This window comes from Theobroma cacao, chromosome 1 (assembly GCF_053813885.1).
Source record: "Theobroma cacao isolate CCN51 chromosome 1, ASM5381388v1, whole genome shotgun sequence".
NCBI classification, from domain to species: Eukaryota; Viridiplantae; Streptophyta; class Magnoliopsida; order Malvales; family Malvaceae; genus Theobroma; species Theobroma cacao.
The window spans coordinates 16,530,084-16,550,646 of record NC_142639.1 but is presented as its reverse complement, the minus strand read 5'-3'; the positions used below and the strand labels follow the sequence as shown (position 1 = coordinate 16,550,646).

General features: G+C 35.3%; 3 protein-coding genes across 4 annotated transcripts; 1 reads left to right on the top strand and 2 right to left on the bottom strand.

The window, feature by feature from the left end:
* Nucleotides 1–4,727: 4,727 nt before the first annotated feature.
* Nucleotides 4,728–7,172, top strand: QUA1 (Nucleotide-diphospho-sugar transferases superfamily protein). The gene is made up of 3 exons (XM_018125891.2): nt 4,728–5,063; nt 5,230–6,477; nt 6,678–7,172. Exons 1-3 carry the CDS (start codon nt 4,890–4,892, stop codon nt 6,951–6,953), a joined length of 1,698 nt encoding a protein of 565 aa, XP_017981380.2. The 5' UTR covers nt 4,728–4,889; the 3' UTR covers nt 6,954–7,172.
* Nucleotides 7,173–7,366: 194 nt separating this feature from the next.
* Nucleotides 7,367–12,675, bottom strand: LOC18612720 (Nuclear transport factor 2 (NTF2) family protein with RNA binding (RRM-RBD-RNP motifs) domain-containing protein). 2 transcript variants are annotated; one of them, XM_007049630.3, is made up of 10 exons: nt 12,473–12,675; nt 11,970–12,040; nt 11,747–11,884; nt 11,047–11,335; nt 10,741–10,967; nt 10,454–10,637; nt 10,179–10,300; nt 10,041–10,100; nt 8,330–8,393; nt 7,367–8,043 (listed from the first exon to the last, which is right to left on the bottom strand). In XM_007049630.3, exons 2-10 carry the CDS (start codon nt 12,024–12,026, stop codon nt 7,754–7,756), a joined length of 1,431 nt encoding a protein of 476 aa, XP_007049692.3. In that variant the 5' UTR covers nt 12,027–12,040; nt 12,473–12,675; the 3' UTR covers nt 7,367–7,753. The 2 variants fall into 2 exon arrangements, with proteins under 2 accessions (XP_007049692.3, XP_017981389.2); XM_018125900.2 differs by having other exon boundaries at nt 10,454–10,631.
* An 898-nt stretch (nt 12,676–13,573) lies between these two features.
* LOC148764590 (zinc finger BED domain-containing protein DAYSLEEPER-like) lies at nt 13,574–14,401 on the bottom strand. The gene is made up of 3 exons (XM_088806888.1): nt 14,192–14,401; nt 13,784–14,090; nt 13,574–13,650 (listed from the first exon to the last, which is right to left on the bottom strand). The coding sequence occupies exons 1-3, from the start codon at nt 14,399–14,401 to the stop codon at nt 13,574–13,576; spliced, it is 594 nt and encodes a 197-aa protein (XP_088663014.1).
* Between the last annotated feature and the right edge of the window lie 6,162 nt (nt 14,402–20,563).

The following is a 20,563-nucleotide window of genomic DNA, read 5'->3' as shown; positions in this document are numbered from 1 at the left end:
CATCCTCAATAAAAAAATTATTATTTAATTATTATTTCTTCGCTTGCGGTATATTTTTCTCCAACCTATTCCTTTCACCTTTCATTACTTTTAAACATTCTAATCAACCTCAATTGGCATTGATAAGCTTTATTAGCCGCCATATCAAAGAACAGAGTATTACAAAAAAGAAACAAAAAGATTTAATTACTTTTTTTAATATATGTATGAAAACTAAAATAAGCCCATTAAATTCTTTAATGATAAAATAATTTGCCAAGAAATCAACATTGTGATTTTGAGTACTTGACAAGTATAAGATTGGATAGATAGTTAAAGAGATAAAACACTATTAAGTTATCTTATCTAAGATTAGGGTGAAGATAAGACTTTATTAATCTAAGTGTGTTTGACTCTATTTGACACTTTCTTCTTACTTTTGAGTGTGACTTAATTGGAGTATTATTATATTGTGTTTATTTTTGAATGTGACTTAATTGGAATATTATCTTATTGTGTGTTCATCCTGTCAGAAAATATGTTGATCTTTTGAGATGTTGGAATATTTCTTGTTACAAGTTCATCTTATGAGAAGATATGTTGATCTCTTGAGTAGGTGGAGTGATTCCTCTAAAGGTTACTTATGCTTTTATTTGGATAATCCACATTGTTTATTTCTATTGATGTTTTCCAAATATCCTAGAATCAAATCTAAATATTGATGGACCAACATAATGCAAAATAGCATTTTTCTCATAGTATAAATTTTACTTTAATTTTTGAAATTTGAATTTGAAATTTTAAAGTCGAAATCTCACATGCTTAATTCACTGAACCAAAAATTATGGTGTTTGATAGGATGTTGTCTTGGAAGCAAAATGAGTTGAAGGAATTAGCAAATCAGAGGAAGATTCTTGCTTCTCAAGGACATCTTCATAGTCTGTGAATTTGTCCAACAATTCTTAAAAGGAGATAAAAACTCTCGAGCCCTAATCTTAGCTGTAATTTCTTTCAAATTAGGACTAATGTCATGCGAGGCACGAATGACAAGTTGTCCCTTACTAAACAAATTGACTAATGCAAGTTCATCTAATTTTACACTTCTCAGATTCTATAAGTATTTTGAGACAATCCTGAAATCCTTTGGTTTTGTGAGCTTTTCTCTTAGATTCATCATTCTTAATCTAGATTTATTCGCAAAAAGTTTGTTAATTTTGTTCAAGGCATCAAATGAAGTTTCTATAGAGGCAAAGAATGGAACATTTTCTATGGCAGATGACATAATGCCATGAAGTAGTACCTAATCTTCCATAATCCAATGATCATAGGTTGGAGTGGCAACAAGGATTGGCAGATTTCATCTATCTTGAGAAATCATAGCAAAGGGACAAGGTGTTGAACATCAACATATCCAAGAAGATTGTAGCCGATAAGGAAGTATTTGACTTGAGTCAGCTGAGATGGAAAATTAATAGGTGTGAGTTTGATAGGTAATTGACAGTAGCATATTGATGGTGATCAAGGGAGTTTGTTGACTTGAAAACAGGAGTGGAGGATTGGTTGGCACTAGTGGAAGGCTAGTTTCAAAGGTTGATTTCTTGTGGAATGCTAAGTGTTGTAACTGCGATTGCCTTTGATTCAGTTGGTGCAGTGGCAAGTTTAATTGCTTTAAGTGTTAATGCAGTGTTTGTAAGTTCTGTTGAAGACTCTAGGGTGGATGCCTTTTATCCAGTTGGTGCAATGATGGTAACTGGTGATGCAATGGCAGCTAGTGCTGGTGAATGTTCTATAATACTCTCCTCGTAAGAACGTCACCTAATTCCCCCAAGTCGAGTCTTTAAAGTTGGCTCCACGTATCTTTTGTGCTTGAACCTCCCAACCTGAGACTTAGTCCACGTACCTATAAAGCCTGACCTCCCCACGACATTGAAACAATTGTGCCTTGGGTTGGGTAATAACCTATTCTTTTGAAAGACATTTAAACTGGTATCGTTGATTTTGTTCTTGGATTACCTCCATGGATTCATTTTAGGCAAATTGATTGTTGCTAGACGGTAATAAGTTTTAGTGAGAGCTTTTACCTGTTACATGGTTTTGGAACGCTACTAAAATTATGTAGCACAGCGTGTTCGTCTTCGATTATATCAAGGCTGTCCTTTTTCATGTTTCTGTGGGTCAGGTGAACAAATAAGGTCACTTTCATCAGCATAACCGGGCCCATTTAACAGCCAGTACGCATGAATTTAAGGAATATATATTTCAGAGTGTTGCTCTGCCTGCCATCACTTGTGACCACAATCTGATGCTTATTGTATTTGACAGTTGCTTTGCAGGTGCTAAGTCTGTTCACCCAATGGGCAGGCCGAATTGGTGTATGGCATTCATTTGGATTCATCTGTAGAATATTTTGGCAGTGCCATATGGAGTTGATAAATATCTTTGTAAATCTCATACACTGATGGTGCTTAGGGTTCGTTGGGTTTAGGCTAACAATAAATGAGGGTCAAATGTCAATTGTTTTCCTTTATCCTTCAATGCTAATATTGCGAAAATCATTACCGCGTAAGGTTCTGGATTACTTGGACCCTCATCTTCAACCATAATTTGTTTCCTGCAAACTATTGCCCACAGCCACTATTACTTTAGTCTCATCAACCAATACCAAAATTTCGCCAACGTTTCCTACTCCAATATTATCTCCAATCTTGACTGCATTGCATCCTAGCTATTAATGCCTAGCATCCATCATCTTGAAGAAAAAATAAAAAAAAGGTAACTCAAATTTGCAATGTGATCCAGTCTACTGCCAATAATTTCGCAATTCTCACTTCAATTCCCTAAGTTGAAATTACTCACTGCAAACGGTTGACACCAGTCTGTCTACTGTCATATATAAATGACATCGTCGGCCTAACTAACATCAATAATATATGGGTATTGCACCGAGGGGCGAGGAGGGCAATGCCATTGCCCCAATGTCCAGAAACAACAAAACTGAAATGGATAAACTTTCTAAAATGTAACCACTAAAACCTTTGTCCCTGCATTTTAACAACCAGCCCTGCAACTGCTACAATACAAACAACACCAGAAGGCTTCAACTCTAAACAACATTGAAAATCATGTGATCGAACAAGCCTTAGTCAATACAGTTGAACATTCATTTTCTATCCCGAACACTAGCTATCCCTCCAAAAACATAAAAAAGAAATTGCATGTTAACATTGGTTGAAACTCACCTCTTATCGACTCTGACGTTGAGCATGCGAAACATAAGACGGAATCAACAGGGCAGAGCCTTAGTCAACACATGTTTTATTTTCTATTAATAATTTTTTAATTATTAATTAAGTTCAATATATTAATTTTTAAAATTTTTAATTTTTATTCATCTATCTCTAACTCCCTCAATAAAAATTGGCTAACTTTGCCTCTAAAAATCAACCGCACTCCGCGACCAAATCAACCTCTACTTGCAACTTTGCCCCACCACTTCTGCCCTAGGTATAAGCTCAGGGTTTTAGATCAACCCAACTGCATGGACAGGACAGTCGTTTTTCTCCAAACTCCATATTGGCTATCTGCTGTCGGTGCGCCTTAAAAGTAAATGGCAACCGAAATGGGAGGGAGCATGGTCCTATTAGGCCATCGTTGTCATAGCCCATTGGTCATTTCCGTGGAATACTTACACTCCTAGCCTAAGGCGACAGTGCTTCTTAATTTTCTAAATATGACATTTAAATATTCAGAATTTTATTTGACTAATGTAAACATTGGTTAGGCAAGATTACATTATCTTTAGTCATTTAATTTGCCCATGAGGTAGCAAAACACGTGTCCAAGCTTTTGTCTGAACGATTTCCGATTCTTCTCTCCGTTTGTGTGACATATCCTGTTTATTTATTTATTAAGAACTTGTTTGGTTTAATTTTTTTTAATTTAAAAATTATTATGAAATTCTCATAAAAAATAATAATTTTTAAAATTAAAATAAAATTATTTGATAAATTTTTTTTTATAATTTTTTTTATAAATTATAATTTTGGTTAAAATTATCATAAAAGGTATTTTTTTTATAAAGTAATGTTGTAATTATATTTAACAGATAAGGATATTTTTGAAATAAAAAAAAATCTCTTACATTTTAAAAAGAAAAAAAAACTCCTCACAAGAGCTTTTTCAGAAGTTTTTTTTTAAATTTTATTCTTTAAAAAAAATTACTTTTTTAAAGAGGTTTTTAAAATTTATATTTGACTTGACTTTTACTTTTAAAAAATAGATAAATTGAAAAAAAATAAGATCAAACAAACACTAAATGTCACAATAAATTTAAGAAACTCATATATGATTCCAACACTTGGCTATGCACTTATAAATTAGATTAGACCCTTTGCTGCCTCTTTCTTCGTTTGCCCTTAACTAACAATGGGAAAAATGTTACATTCAATTCATAAGGTTTATAAAGTTGCAATATGAAAATTTCATAGTCTTTTAATCATATTCCAATAATGTTGTTGTTTTATTAAAAAAAAATATTACAACAAGCAATGTCAGTGGGTTTGGCATTGATCCAGTTGGAACCATAGGTAAAAATGGGAGCGTTCACACGGGATCCCCGCGTTGCCGCCACATTCCAAGTGGCAGAGTTGCACCCAGCTAGCAACGAAATAACCAAACGAAATCACAGCCGTCGATCACCCGTGAACCTCATCCTTGGGTTAAAACCGTCTCTGAAAGATCTCCATGTTAGAGCCCAAAACACACACAAAGGGAAGGGCGGGTGCGGTCCGGCCATTATCAAAATCCTTATCATCTCGAATCTTAATTATCTTTTTTTTTTTTTCTTTTAATTATTTCGCTATCAGTATCTTTTCTTTTTCGGTTGGATGCACCGGTGATTGAGCAGAAAAATGGCGAATCACCGTACATCATCGAGAAGCGGGGGAGGAGTGCCAATGTTGGGTGGTTTTGGATTTACAGTTAGATTATTGGCTTCTGCAATTACAGTCGCAATCTGTTTCTTCTTTGCTCTCTCTTTCTTCTTCACTTCCCACTCTCACTCCCCTCATCTCCAAACCAACTTTGTAAGTGCTAACCAACTTTTCCCTTTTATTAACTGACAATAACTTCACTCCTTTTTTTATTCTTTTAATCCATTTTTCATTTCTGGTTCTTCTCATTTCTGCTGATTAAAGGATTTTGAACATTGCCATGGTGACTGATTGAACAGCGTCGTTTTTTTGTTTCTAGGGTTTCGCCACTGGTTCCTACGGACTTGGATCCACAAGGAGGTCCGTTTTGGCACTCAAATCGGATCCGCTCAAGCCCCGACTGGATCAGATCCGGAAACAAGCCGACGACCACCGCTCTCTCGTCCTGGCCTACGCCTCTTACGCTCGAAAGCTAAAGCTCGAAAACTCGAAGCTCGTTAGGGTTTTCGCTGATCTATCTCGAAACTACTCGGATCTCATTAACAAGCCATCTTATCGGGCTCTCTTCGAAACCGATTCACTCTCCATCGACGAGTCGGTGCTGCGACAATTCGAGAAAGAAGTCAAAGAGCGAATCAAAACCACGCGCCAAATGATCTCCGAAGCCAAAGAATCCTTCGATAACCAGCTCAAGATTCAGAAATTAAAAGACACCATCTTCGCGGTCAACGAGCAACTGACCAAAGCTAAAAAGCAAGGCGCCTTTTCCAGCCTCATCGCCGCAAAATCGATCCCTAAAAGCTTACATTGTTTGGCAATGAGGTTGATGGAGGAACGGATCGCACATCCGGAGAAATATACGGATGAAGGGAAGCCGATTCCTCCAGAATTTGAGGATCCGAAGCTTTATCATTACGCTATTTTTTCAGATAATGTAATTGCTGCATCCGTGGTGGTGAATTCTGCAACGAAGAACGCGAAGGAGCCGTGGAAACACGTTTTCCATGTGGTGACTGATAAGATGAATCTGGGAGCAATGCAGGTTATGTTTAAATTGAAAGATTATAATGGGGCTCATATTGAAGTTAAGGCGGTTGAGGATTACAAGTTTTTGAATTCCTCTTATGTTCCGGTGTTAAGACAGTTAGAATCTGCGAATTTGCAGAAGTTTTACTTTGAGAACACACTTGAGAATGCCACGAAAGATACGACTAATATGAAGTTTAGGAACCCAAAGTATTTGTCAATTTTGAATCATTTAAGGTTTTATTTACCAGAGATGTATCCCACGTTGCACAGGATATTGTTTTTGGATGATGATATTGTGGTGCAGAAAGATTTGACTGGGTTGTGGAAGATTGATATGGATGGGAAAGTGAACGGGGCGGTGGAGACTTGTTTTGGGTCTTTCCATAGGTACGCGCAGTATATGAATTTCTCGCATCCTTTGATTAAGCAGAAGTTTAATCCCAAGGCCTGTGCTTGGGCTTATGGGATGAATTTCTTTGATTTGGATGCTTGGAGGAGGGAGAAGTGTACGGAGGAGTATCATTACTGGCAGAATCTGGTGAGTTTTGATTGCCACTCTTTAGTTAGTGCTACTTTTGGTGCTTGGTTTATGTATGCTATTAGATGATGCCTAGCTTGAATGTGTTGTTGCAAAACGAACAATTTTTGGTTTTATTTTTTTTCTTCTTTAGTTTTCTGTCGTTGGTTGTTCAGCATAGTATTTGGGTTAGTGTTCATTGTGGATACCTGGTTTTGCAGAATGAAAACAGGACCCTATGGAAATTAGGAACGTTGCCTCCTGGTTTGATCACATTTTACTCTACCACGAAACCGCTAGACAAGTCGTGGCATGTTCTTGGACTTGGCTACAATCCAAGCATTAGCATGGAAGAGATCCGCAATGCTGCTGTGGTGCACTTCAATGGGAATATGAAGCCATGGCTTGATATTGCCATGAACCAGTTTAAGCCTCTTTGGACAAAGTATGTTGACTATGATTTGGAGTTTGTCCAGGCCTGCAATTTCGGTGTCTAAATAAGGTTTCAAGGTTACTGGGAACATGCTGCAAGGCTAGTTTTTCTTACACGTCAAAATCAAGTGTGCGTGGAAGAAGATAAGCATTAGTATACTTTTGTCATGTTAATTCTAGAATTCTTCCTTTTTTGTTCATACAAAAGGTGTCGCAATTAAATTATTGGGCAGATGTTCAACTGCTAAATTATGCTGCAATCAGAACGATCAAAGTTGTTTTAAGCAGTGTGCCAGCTGAAAATTGCTTTTTGAATTGTTACCGCTCCTTTTGATGAAAACTATGAGATAGTTAGAAACATTGTTTTAACTCTAGGATTCAACAATTAGCCGCAATCGAACTACTAAACATCAAAGCTTTAGATCGTACAGCAATCTGGAACGGAGAACAAATTGGACACAGAACGGCAAATGACGCGTTTTGATAAAAACTGCAAATCCCTCTTTATATCATTTTTTGTTGCAAACGTCTCTTTTGTCCCAAAACCCATGAATTCAAAGCAGATTACCCAAAATGGAATGCCCCAGAAGCCTAACCATAATAAGTAGTATGCTGAACAACAATATAATCTACTATCCACCCAAAACCTTTCAGTATGTATTATAAAAATATAAATTAAAAAAAAAAAAAAAGACAATGCACTAAAGGGCAAAGAGAAAACCCTAAACAAATCTCAGACAAGCTCCTCTGCAAAGCATCCATTGCTTTTCTCTAAATGCTATGCAACAATTTCATAAATTGCTACCGACTACAAACAGAAAGTTATCCTTCTCCCACTCCCCAAACATCTTCCACCTTCACTTCTTCAAGCAGGGGCAGATACCCTTGGTGCCACATTCTTGGCTGCTGCATTCACAGTTAACCCACCAGCTCGATTCACACGGCCACCATTACTCCCCATGTGCTCACCCCTCTGATGTCCATCACCTCCACGGCTGGAATATCCCCCTCGATTGTTGCTCCTGTTTCCAAACTCCGCCCGATTACCAAATTCACCCCGGTTATAGCCCCTGCCGCTACCATAGTTTCCACGCCCTCTTCCTCCCTCATTTCTGTATCCAGCCCCAGCACCAGAAGAAGACCGTCCTTTGTTCCCTGCAAATGGACAACAGTCTTGTAACATGCAAAATATATCTACAAATGTCTTAAAGCCCGAATTCCCAACTAAACTCTAGAATCTGGACCAGATCAACAACCAAACATCACATCGTGAGAGAACTTATTATTAGCTCCTCTAACAACCATAAAGTGGCTTGTACAATTTACCCAAGTGAAAGACCTCATACCCCAGTCAATAACTCAATATACTATTATCTCTTACCAAATCATGTAGATCACTTACTATAAACTTTGAGTAAAGTTAACAATAAAAGCAACTTGCCTCGAGATGTAGACCGCTTTTCTTCAACAACTGCTTTACGTCCATCAATACTAATAGGTGAAGCCTGAAAGATATTTTATCAAAAGAGAAGGCATAAAAGAAATTAATAAATGCAGCTGGAAAAGAATATCTAATGCTGGTACATAAATAAAAACCTGTAATATCACACCCCTCCCAAATTTTTAGGAGAGGCACATCAAAAATCAAATTATGACTTAAGTTAAATTCCAAACCAACCACAGGAGGAGAATGAAAATTAAAAACAATTGACGTAAGTTTTGTTTTCTTTAATGCAAAAACAAATGTAAAAGTAACTATTGAATGCACCTAAATTATTATACTGACAGCAAAGATAATTAAGGCTAAACTTCATAGGCATCACCTAAAATTAATTAATTAAAAATAAAAGGAGAAACCAATACTACATCGAAAATACCACTAAAACCATTTGATGATTCTGTATACAAATTAATAACTCCATGAAAAATGCATCATTAGAGTCAATGTACACTACCAAAACTGAACAGAACACAATTTTTAACAAAAATAGATTAGATAAACTTCAATACTTGATGAATAAGACCACAATGGGGCCTCAAAATGCACAAGTCAAAATTAAAGAGAGTACTGGTGACCACTGCAAAGTTTTAATGATCCTAATATTATGTAAGATATATGAAAAGTTACTGCAAAGGTCCACCACAGGGACAGAATATAAGAAGCAACTGGAATGAATGAAGGGTTTGGCAAATCTTACATAATTTACCATCAAGGTCTAGTAGCAAGTTATTTGATAGGACCACTGAAACATGCCACATAAAGCATGTATCCAACTTACAAGTAAATGCTACATTAAAAAAGAATTCACAAGTTTCAGTAGGGAATAATGGTTCAAAAATTCCTAAAAATCTTGCAGCCATTTTCCCAAGCATTTAGATAACTCCAATATTTCCTTAATGTTCCATTAAGCTTCTGTCAACCTTCAATTGAATTTATATCCTACTACTTGAAACCTACTACCTGTCTTGTGATAAGTAGGCCAAGTAAGAAGCAGCCACTTATTCCCACAATGTAACACCATACAGGCTCCTTAACCCCTTCAAGACCTCTACACCTGTGTTAGTTCCACAATCTAGTCTTCCATGTCTCCTTAACTACCACAGCTGTTCCACATCCAAGCTTTTAATCTGGCATATGAAGGCATGGATCACCATTCTCTGCACAACTTTGCATATTTTTAAAAGTAATTAAAGGACTAGGTTGAACAAGTTATCTAAGTCGAAAGGTTGCCAGATCAGCAGTTTTGCAGTCATACAATTCACCAGGAACTTCACATCAACTTCAGCACTAGTCTTCTGCTAGAACATCCTATTGTCCACTCACACATTCATCTATGAACAATATAATACTATCACCTCTTCCTCATCCCTAGTGAATCATACAACTCCATTCTCTAACATAGTAACAGAAAGTTCACTTAGAATCTAGACGTCATAATAATTTCAGTTGAGAAATTTATGAGAGATTCTAAGCACTGATATGAGCAGAAGTAAAACCTTTATGCTTGGTCAAAAGCAAGTTCTGAATTGTAGAACTTAGTGCACCCAATGCCATGATGACAGACCTCTAATTATGTAATTAAATGCATTATAATGGACAACAATAAAAAGTTCATCACAGCAAAAAAGGGAAAAACAAAACCAATAACTACCTCTATAGCACCTTGCACAGCACTTGCCACTTCAAATTCAACAAAACCAAAACAGAATCCCTGTCGTGAAATACCAAGAAAATATTAATTAAATATACAATCATAATTGAACACATTGAAAAATGAGTCGACATGTACCTTCTGGCTTCGAACTTGAATACCACCGCTCTTAATAGGTCCAAACTTCTTAAACTCATTCTCCAGCATGCTAGGCGTGGCATTCAAGGGCAGACCTTTGACATAGATGGATGGACCCTCAGCTGTCCACAATCAAAGGAATATATAAGTAAATTAGATGCACAGGCAAGCAATACAAAAATAAATAAATAAATATTCATTAAGAAAGCAGATAACAGATAAATTGCAAGCTAATGATTTGAAGAACAAGAAAGAATGCCAAAAAGCATAAATACCTTCTGCATCTTGATTATTCCCATTTTCTGCAACAATGTTGCTGGAAATCTGTGCATCAGATGCTGGAGCTGGAGCAGTAGGTGGTGCAGCAGTCCCTAGTTGCTCATGGCTCTTAACTGCAGACTTCACAGGGGAATGTGTAGGTGCTGATAAGGAAACCGCATTCTCCTTCATAACCTTCACCTAGAGCAATAATAGATGAGGCTAAATCTATCACCTTAAAACCAGCAATGTTAATGTAAAAATAACACATTAGAAGCCTAATGCGCAGCAGAATGGTACTTACAATAGATGCATATGATTTCTTTGGCACTTCTTCAATTTTGGAGTTATAATCAGCAACCATCTGCGAATCATCAGGCATCTCATCAACAACTTCAGCCACTGGTGCTTCATCTTCTTCAATAGAACCATCTCCATTCTCAGAAGGATTGTACACTTCTGGCCCATTAGCTTCTTCTGGTGATGCAGCTGGTTGCAAAACAATGTGATTCTCTGGCACAGGAGAAGGATCTGCAGACAAACATTTACAAAAATTGGAGAACATCATTATAATTCTGTATTTCAGAAGGCAGTTCAGGTTTCCGATTACCCTGCTCAGGAGTAAATGAAGCTTTACTATCATCAACTCGATCCTGGCTCCCACTTTGATGTTCGGCATCATCAACATATCTAAACACATCATTTAAAACAAAATAGCCCTTGTCTTGTGGTGCCAAGAAGAAACTCTGAGTAAATTTCCGCTTCACTTTGTCCTTTCCAGTTAAATACCCAGTCACATGAACAAGGACTCCCCCGTTGTGAGAGTCTTGTGCATCTACAGTTGTTATCTCTGCCGTAAATTCTCCATAACCAAGTGAAAGTATCTTCTCATTGATGGCCTGTTCCAGAGAATAAAGCATCACAATTTCAACTCTACCATTTCAAACTCCTATATAGTTATTTAGATATTATGTCAAGAGCATATGACTCAACACAAGTTCTAGGCTACAATACAACCAACCATATAAAAATAGAAGGAAAAAATTGGTTCCATAACCTGTTCTATTTCAATAAAAATCCATCTTGTTGCTAGATTTTTCACATTAGAAACAAAGTAAACCTTGATTTACTAAGACATATAGCTTTAAAAAGGGAAGAGCACATGGTTTTCAATAAAAAAATTTGGATTAAAAAAACAAATGAATAAAGAAATTATACTAAAAACGTAATTGACATGAGATACACTCATTTAGAAAGTCTGACCCAAGAAAAAAACAAATGTATGTGAGAGACAGACAGAGAAAACTCACTTGCATTGTTGTTGTAATATTCATGACACCATTTTCTTCAGGGCGACCAAGTTTGCTGCTATCATGGTAAAATCGATGAACCAACGCAGGCGATTGATGTAAGATAAGGTAGTATTGATGAACAAAGGCATTACCAACCTAAAATCACCAACAATTAGAGATCAAAGCTTAACTTTAAATGCAATATTACTGTAAGATCCAAAAAAGAGGGGGCGAAACATACAACATCAGCAGTAGGAGCTGTAATTCCAGCTGGGACTTGTTGTTCTGTAGATGCCATTGCCGATTTGCTACCTGCAAAACAACGAAACCCTAATTCAAATCACTAATGAAAATCTCTAACCCTAATTTCATGCAACCATTTACTCAAACAAAAACCCCAAACCAAATTTCACGTCTAAAGGCATAATTTTTTTTTCAGAAATAACCGCGAAAGATTCTAACTTTCATTTCTACTGAATACAGAAAGTTTAGGTCTATTAAATGGAGCATATCCTAAAAAAGAATTCCAGGAAGAATTTTCTGTGAAAGCAAACAGAACCTTACGGATCCCACTGATAAACACTTTGCTTACAGTTAAAATTTATGACATCCATATTCTTAAGAAAATTTAAGCATTTTTTTTCTAGAAACTGAACATTTATCCTTGATCTAAGCAAAAGAAAAATAAAACAAAAAAGAGAGAGAAATGAAGTGGAAACTTAGTTAAGAAACGAGGTTATTTACCTGAGATTTTAGATTTGGATCGCAGAAAAGAGAGGTGAGAGAGAAGAGAGTGCCTTTTCTTTTTTCCTGATTTTTTTTTTTTTTGGTCTTTCAATTTAAATGGCTTCTTTGCTCTTTTCTCTCACCTCCCTTTGTTGGTTGTTTGGCGCTTCCTAGGGTTTTTGTGGATCTTGAAGAGGCGCGAGACTGGGGAGCGAAGAGAGGGCTCTGCAGAGACAGGGTTTTTGGTATTTATAGTCGGAAAATTATCCCTTGGTACTTGTTAGTCACCCGGGCAAGGCATGCCTTGTCCGCCCAGCATCCCCTTTTATTCCTTTTTCTCTTTTTTTGGCCTTCCTAATCTATTATCTAATCTAATACTAAGATTAGATTCCATTATCTTGATCATACAAATTTAAAGGTTATTCCCTTTTTTCCCAAGAATTTTCCAATTTCATTTATTTAGGTTGACTGTTACTATATCATATTTTCAAAATTAAAAAATATATATTAAACTTGATTATTTGAAGTTGAGAATATATGCACTCACCGTTAAATTAAAATTCTTTGGTGTATCAATTTATATCCGTTTTATTAATGGGTTAGGTTTTGATAGGATTTTATTCACAATCATATATGTTTAATTTTCACTTATTAATAATTTAGAGGAGGGTGAAGTTTAGAATTGTTCTTTGATCTTGAGGAGACAACCATGATTGTTACTAGACCTGTCAATATGGGTCGACTCGATTCAGCTCGACCCAAACTCTTGTAAGTTGAGAAAATATGGATTGGGTCAGACTAGTCCATTTTTTTATATAGGTTATCAAACTTCCAACTCAGCCCACTTTTTGCTAGCCTATGAACCGAGCTGGGCCAGCATATTTCTTTTTTTAAAAAAAAAATCATTTTATTCTCTATCAATAAAATTATGTCATGATTTAATCCATAAATTAAATAATAAAAACATGTTACAAACAAATAAATTACACCAAACATAATATAAGCAAATAAATTACATCAAACATAAATAAAATTTCATTATTTAACACAAACTATAATCCCATTAACATAAATACATAATCAAATATTTATAAACTTCAAGACTAATTTATGTCCTTCTTAATCTTCATTCTCAATCAAAATATTTGAATCTTGTTTGGACAGCAATGATGTTTCAAGGTATGAATCATTATCATCTAATATTCATTGCCATAAAAGAAAAAGATATAGTGAGTTTCAATTTTAACTAAAATTATTAATTTAACAAGTAAAGATTAAAGACATTGAAATATATAAAATAAACAATATCATCAGCAGCTAAAGAAAAACCATGCAACCAATTTTTCGTGCAGACAAGCATTTGAACTTTTTCATGACGGAGGGAACTTTTAAACTTCGTGAGAACATAACCCCCAATACTAAAAGCAAACTCTGATGCTACTGTAATAATCGGAATGCTCAATACATCTTGTGCCATAATAGAAAGATTAGGAAAGCGCTTAGCATTGTCCTTCCAATAATTAAGCACATCCAAGTCTTCAAACACTTCATAATCAAGCTTTGCCTCATCTAAATAAACATCCAACTCAAACTTTCCAGCAATAGAAATTGTTTCATTTTGAAACATTTTGAACTCCTACAATTTTTAAATACATAGAAAAAAAAACAATTATCAAAACATAAATAAAGTAACATAAATTCTCATATTATAAGATGAAGAAAAGACACAAAACTTACACTAAAGATCTTTGATCCCCTGGGTTTAGCTGCACCTCCAACTTGCTTAGGCAAATTACTCATTAAGTGAGAAGATATACTTGATGCACGAGTGTTGCTTGCATATTCTTCAAAGAGCTCATGCAACTTTGTCTTCACATTTTCTAACTTTCCATGACAAGAAGAAGCATCAATCTTAGAATAGCAAAATTTTAAGAAATCAACCTTCATCCTTGGGTCAAGAATAGCTCCAAATGCAAGCACTACACTATAATCTTTCTAATATTTGTCAAATTTCATTTTCATCCTTTGAGACATATCCTTGATAACCTCATCTTCATTATGCAAATTCTCATTTAAAATCGATTCAATTTTTCAAACTTGCATGAAATACAAGTTGGAAGTTGGATAAGATGAACCAAATATCAAGTTTGTAGTCTCATAAAAAAGCTCCAAAAATTCACAAATTATCATTGCTCTCCCCCATTCCTCATCGGATGGATTATATTTATAAGTTTCGTCAACAAATTAGAGGCTAGTAAAAGCTTTTTGACATTTGATTGCACTTTCAAGCATCAAATATGTTGAATTCCATCTAATTGACACATCCAAATGCAACCCAACACCTACATCAATACCAACGTGTTGAACACATTCTTGAAACTTTTTCATCCTCCCATTTGATGCCTTTACATATTTCACACTCTCCCTAATTTTAAACAATGCTTCATTGACTACTTTCAAGCCCTCTTAAATAATAAGATTTAATATATGAGCACAACAATACACATGAAAAAATTCACCATCATAAATCAAGCTACTTTGCAAATGAACTGTTGGTCCCAAGTAAATGTGCTAGAGGGGGGTGAATAGCACTTTTTAGCTCTTGGTAAGATGAGGAACTAATTTAAAAAGTAATGAAAATAAAAACAGAGTAGACAATGTGCAGAAATTTAGATTGGTTCGGTCCAAGACCTATATCCACTACCTTGATTATTCAACCAAGGATTTTCCAAACTAATCCACTATAAATGGTGAAATTCACAAGCTTTCACCAAACTTTTACAATGGCTTTTACCAGGGTCAGCCAAAACCTTTCATAATAGTTTTTACCGGGATCAACTAAAATCCAACACCTAACTTTACAAGTCTAAGTTAGAACCTATACTCAATCAAGCAATTCTAGCTTGAATCAATCACTTAGAGTGACTCACTCACTCTAAGAATATAAAGAGAAAAGTGATAAGAGTGTACCTATGATCACACGATTGATCTAAGTGGTACAAATTGAAGTGCAGATCACAATTACAAAGATAGAAGTTGAGTGCAGTAAATGAGTAGAGAATATTTTCTGGTTTTTTAGCTCTCTTGTGTTCTTGGAAGCCTTGATTACATTTCTAGCCGTTAGAAGTCCCTTTTATACTTGAAAAATCAGCTTTGAAGTGAGTTAGATAGTTTTTGACCGTTGGAAACAATTGGGTAGCAATTCTAGCTGTTAATTTGTCTTCTAATGCATGATTCAAATTTGCACACAAAATGCTATTTGTCGACTAACATATGTCTTAATCGACTAAGTTGTCTCTATTTTCTGTTTCTAGTTTCTAGCAATGAGCACTTAGTCGACTAACTTATTTTTTGGTCGACTAAGTCTTTTCTGTTTCTCAATACTCTTGAGCCCGTCAACTTCTGATTTGAATTTTAGCTGACTGACTCTTCATTAATCGACTAAGAGGCTTTTGTCTTGTTGATCAATTGTGACTTCCTTATTTTTTTGCTCTTTGATATGTGCATTTGAATGATTTATTAATTATTTGCATACAATTTTTGTCCAACATACTCAAGTAAAAATATTAGACACAAATGAGCACAGTGTCCTATTATTCTTTTTAGTTCTGCACAGAATAGAGGTTTTCCTCCCCCTAAGTGTGTGCTTTCCCTCAGTGTGTGCATAGTTTTATTAATCATTTCAGGATGTTTTTATTCTTGTCATACAGAAAATGACATGTAAGGGTTCAAATTGATGATAGAATATATTTATACAAGCTTATGGAATAATAAACAGTAAGTGACAAGGTGACAAAACATTATTACTATTTCAGCTTGTTGTCTATCATATTGTTTCCAAACTTAATTCATTCCAAAACTATATGCCATAAACCATTCAGTCAAAAATATCAGAATTCATATTTATTTTCATCCAAATTTCACTCACAATATCATATCAACAATTAATTGTCAGCATAACAACTCAATATCAGCACCAAATCTTTAAACATCAGCAGAAACTCAATAACAGCTTTAAATATTCAATCATCAGCTTATCAGCATTACATTCATTCACAATGCAACCAAAATATCATGAGAATAAGTTTTCAATACATTATCAAAATAAGTTCTCAACAGATTTTTAGCATCAGTTATCAGCAAAAGAACAAAATAAATAAGTAATGTCTCAACACAGTGATTAGTATTCAATTTTCAACAAATTACCATAAACCATCTACCATAGACAACCTAGTCAGATTCAACGCCCTAAATTTCTCCTAGATTTATGGTACCTCTACCTTAACATTTTTTTTAAAATTTATTTTCTCTTTCCCTTAGCTTTCCACTTCTCCCCCTTTTTAGCATCATCAAGTCCGAGGGGGGGTCAATCCTCTAAAGAGGCTGAAGGAGTGGACTCATCAATACCATAGAAAATATTCAAAGGTTCGGGTGAGGGTTCTAGGGGTGATTTTTGTGGAGATTATTCAGGTAAGGATTTGTTAGAGACTTTTAGGGGTTCTTGAGGAGAAGAGATGGTTGCTGGTCTAGCCTTTCCAGCAATTCTGGACGATTTTCTTCTTTTGAGGAACTTGGTCTTGGTTTCCATTCTCTTGATGCCTTTACCAGGTGGTTTCGATTGGCTTGTGAAGCTGCAGTAGCTTTCTCTTTTTCTTTCCTAGTCTATTTTTTTACTATTTGTGCTGGTGCAGATGTGGCTTGCTGTGTTTTTGCTTTAGCTGCTTCTTTCTCAGCTTGCTCCTCATGAACCATTTGATGAAAAAGTCCCATGATTGAAACCTCTTCAAAATGTGGAGGAGATGGTTAAGGTTCTGGTTATGGATCTTGAATAGGTGGAGAGGTGCCATCAAAAGATCCAAGAACTTCAATCCCCTTATCTGATCCTTTGCCTTTCTCAAGCTCAATTTTAGGGTCAATCATTAGTTCAACATCTTTATCTTGAGGAACAAGGCCTGCAGAACTCTCAACTTGGAAGGTAGGGCCTTCAGCAGCCTGCCTTGTTGGTGCTGGACTTGGAGTTACCGAGGTGTCCTTAACTGCAAGTTCAGCAGTAGATTTCCCTTTTTCCTTCATCATATTTTCAAGCTTTGCAAGTCTTTCTTCCATTTTCACCATTTTTTAAGATTACTCTATAAGCTTCCCACCCATTCTCATCAACAGATTGAAAATCATTTCACTGAAAAATGGTGAGGGTGTTGCCTCTGTCTATGCTGGTATTGCAAAAACCTTGGGTGTTTTAGTAAATTTTTCTCCATCTATCTTGTAATCCATCTTTGGCAGACTACCTAGGTAGATAGCCTGGTCTCTACTCTTTACCAAGTCCATTTCATACTGTTTAACCCAAATACCTTTCTTCTGCACCAGTGAAGTAATGATATTTCTATATGGCAAATTTATCTTGTCCCTTGTACAAGCTTTTCTCATCCTTTCAACCATAAATCTACCTAGATTCAAGGAAGTACCATTGAATGCATGCTCCATTAGCCATAAGTTCTGAAGGCTAATGTAGCTAAAACTGCCACTTCTGCCATGAATGTTTGCTGCTATAAAGTAATGCAGAATCCTAATTTGAGAACTGGTGATCAGACCAGCATTACTTTTTGAGGAGTATTTTTCTTTCTTCCCTGTAATTATTTCCCACAATGAGGATGGGTCATAATTTTTAAGGAATTCAAACTCACCATCCTCACATTCGATTTTAAGTAAACTCCCTAAATTAGTGGCCGTTACAACAAATTCCTCACCATTCATAAACACATTTAAACCATGATCAATATAATCATCAGAATCTTCAAGTTCCTTCTTTCCTAATGCAATACTTGCATAAAACTCTTTAACCAAACAAACACTGTAAGATCGATTCTTAAAGGTACTATACTTCTTCAGTTTTAATTCCTCAAAATAATCGGATAAACTTGTCTGAATTTTTGGGGTTTCATTGAAACTATCCCAGTCTATGAATTTACCATAGGAAATTGAGGCATTTTCAATTTTCTTGTATCTATCCTCATGGGCCTTATTCCTAAACTTGGAGGATGAGGAGTTACCTTTCTTAGATGATTTTCCTTTTCTTTCTTCTTCTTTGTTTTGTGACCCTTCAAGATAACGTTTTTTCAAATTTTTCGATTCCAAATGCATGTAAAATCTTTTTCTTCTTCTTCTGCATTTCGGTTTGTGAGTTTTCCTCTAGTGGCCTCTTCCCCTTTTTCTTTTTTGGGGTTTCTTTAGATTGCCTTGATTTTGCCATTTGATTTGAGGGATTTTCTGACTGAGGGTTTTGAGAATTTGAAATGAGAAGGTTTCAGTTTTATGTGGGTTTATTTCAGAAGAGAGAAAATGTAGAGGAAATGAGTTAATGGGTAGTTTGATTTTCCCAAAAATCGTTTGTCTCCCCCTTAAATATTGTCAGTTTTTCTCCTGTTCAAAATTCAAACTTTGCCTTCCATTTTATTTTTCATCTAGATAATATTTTCTACCCATTCTCTTCATCCGGTATACTGTTCCTGTTCACTATTTTATTCTTTTTCCCTTTTAACTAACTGAGTCATATTATTTAAAGAGACAAAATGCTCTTAGCTAACTAAGTACCTCTCTTAGTTGACTAAGTGCCTATTGTCATTTGAGAAAATTTCAGAATATTTTCTAAAGCTTGTGCATACTAACTATTCCTAAATTTCTTCTAATCTCACAGAATCTACCCTCATTTAAGGGTTTTATGAAGATGTCAGCTAATTGATGTAAAGTATTTACAAACTCAATTTTAATGTCACATTTAACTACATGATCTCTAACAAAGTGGTGCCTAATCTCAATATGCTTAGTCCTAGAATGCTGCACAGGATTTTTTGAAATGTTGATTGCACTTGTATTGTCACAGTATATTGGTATGTTATTCATTGACATTTCATAATCTTTTAGTTGTTGTTTAATCCATAAGATTTGAGCACAACAGTTGCCTAGAGATACATTTTTTGCTTTAGCTGTAGATAGAGCTACTGAATTTTGTTTTTTGCTTGACCATGACACAAGCCTACTACCTAAAAATTGGTAGGTTCCACTAGTGCTCTTTCTATCTATTTTGCGACCAGCAAAATCAGTATCTGAATATCCAACTATGCTAAAGGATGATTCTCTAAGGTACCATATGCCTAAAGTTTGTGTGTTTACGAAGTATCTAAAAATTCTTTTAACAGCAGTCATGTGTAATTCTTTGGGTTGAGATTGAAAATGAGCACACAAACACACGCTGAATTAGATATCAAGCCTATTGGTTGTTAAATAAAGAAGTGATTCGATCATACCTCTATAGAGCTTTTGATCAACATCTTTTCCTTTTTCATCTAACTCAAGTCTGGTCGATGGACTCATTGGTGTTCAAATTGATTTCAGCTTTAGCATATCAAACCTTTTGAGCATGTCTTGAGTGTATCTTTCTTGGTTGATGAAGATTCCTTTCTCACTTTGTTTGATTTGAAGCCCAAGAAAGTACTTTAGCTCACCTATCATGCTTATCTCAAATTCACCTTGTATTTCTTTAGCAAAGTTTTTGCATAAAGCCTCATTAGTTGCACCTAACACAATGTCATCCATATAAATTTGAACAACAATTAAATCATTTAAGTATCTTTTGATAAACAATGTTTTGTCAATACTACCTTTAACATAACCTTTTTCAACTAGAAATTTTGAAAGCTTCTCATACCAAGCTCTAGAAGCTTGTTTCAATCCATACAAGGCTTTATGAAGTTTGAAAACATGATTTGGTTTTTCAAAGTCCTCAAAACTAGGGGGTTGCTCAACATAAACTTCTTTTTTGATGAAACCATTTAAGAATGCACTCTTTACATCCATTTGAAATAACTTAAAGTTCATAAAGCAAGCAAATGCAAGCAACAATCTTATAGTTTCTATCCTAGCCACCGGAGCAAAGGTTTCATCATAGTCAATTCCTTCCTATTGGTTGTATTCTTAGGCTACCAACCTAGCTTGATTTCTATCTACATTCCCTTTCTCATCTACCTTATTTCTAAACACCGAGTTCCAACAATAGGGTGGTTTATAGGCTTAGAGACTAATGACCATGCATGGTTTCTTTTGAATTGATCAAGT

Excerpts from the sequence above, each read along its gene's own strand:
- LOC148764590 (XM_088806888.1), bottom strand. The coding sequence starts at position 14,401 with ATGAAGGTTGATTTCTTAAAATTTTGCTATTCTAAGATTGATGCTTCT. Across the intron at positions 14,091-14,191 it reads GGGGATCAAAGATCTTTAGT|GAGTTCAAAATGTTTCAAAA; the intron begins GTAAGTTTTGTG and ends TAAAAATTGTAG. Across the intron at positions 13,651-13,783 it reads CACGAAAAATTGGTTGCATG|ATGATAATGATTCATACCTT; the intron begins GTTTTTCTTTAG and ends AATGAATATTAG.
- LOC18612720 (XM_007049630.3), bottom strand. The coding sequence starts at position 12,026 with ATGGCATCTACAGAACAACAAGTCCCAGCTGGAATTACAGCTCCTACT. Across the intron at positions 11,885-11,969 it reads CAGCTCCTACTGCTGATGTT|GTTGGTAATGCCTTTGTTCA; the intron begins GTATGTTTCGCC and ends TGGTGATTTTAG. Across the intron at positions 8,044-8,329 it reads AAAGCGGTCTACATCTCGAG|GGAACAAAGGACGGTCTTCT; the intron begins GCAAGTTGCTTT and ends GTCCATTTGCAG.
- QUA1 (XM_018125891.2), top strand. The coding sequence starts at position 4,890 with ATGGCGAATCACCGTACATCATCGAGAAGCGGGGGAGGAGTGCCAATG. Across the intron at positions 5,064-5,229 it reads CTCATCTCCAAACCAACTTT|GGTTTCGCCACTGGTTCCTA; the intron begins GTAAGTGCTAAC and ends TTTTGTTTCTAG. Across the intron at positions 6,478-6,677 it reads ATCATTACTGGCAGAATCTG|AATGAAAACAGGACCCTATG; the intron begins GTGAGTTTTGAT and ends CTGGTTTTGCAG.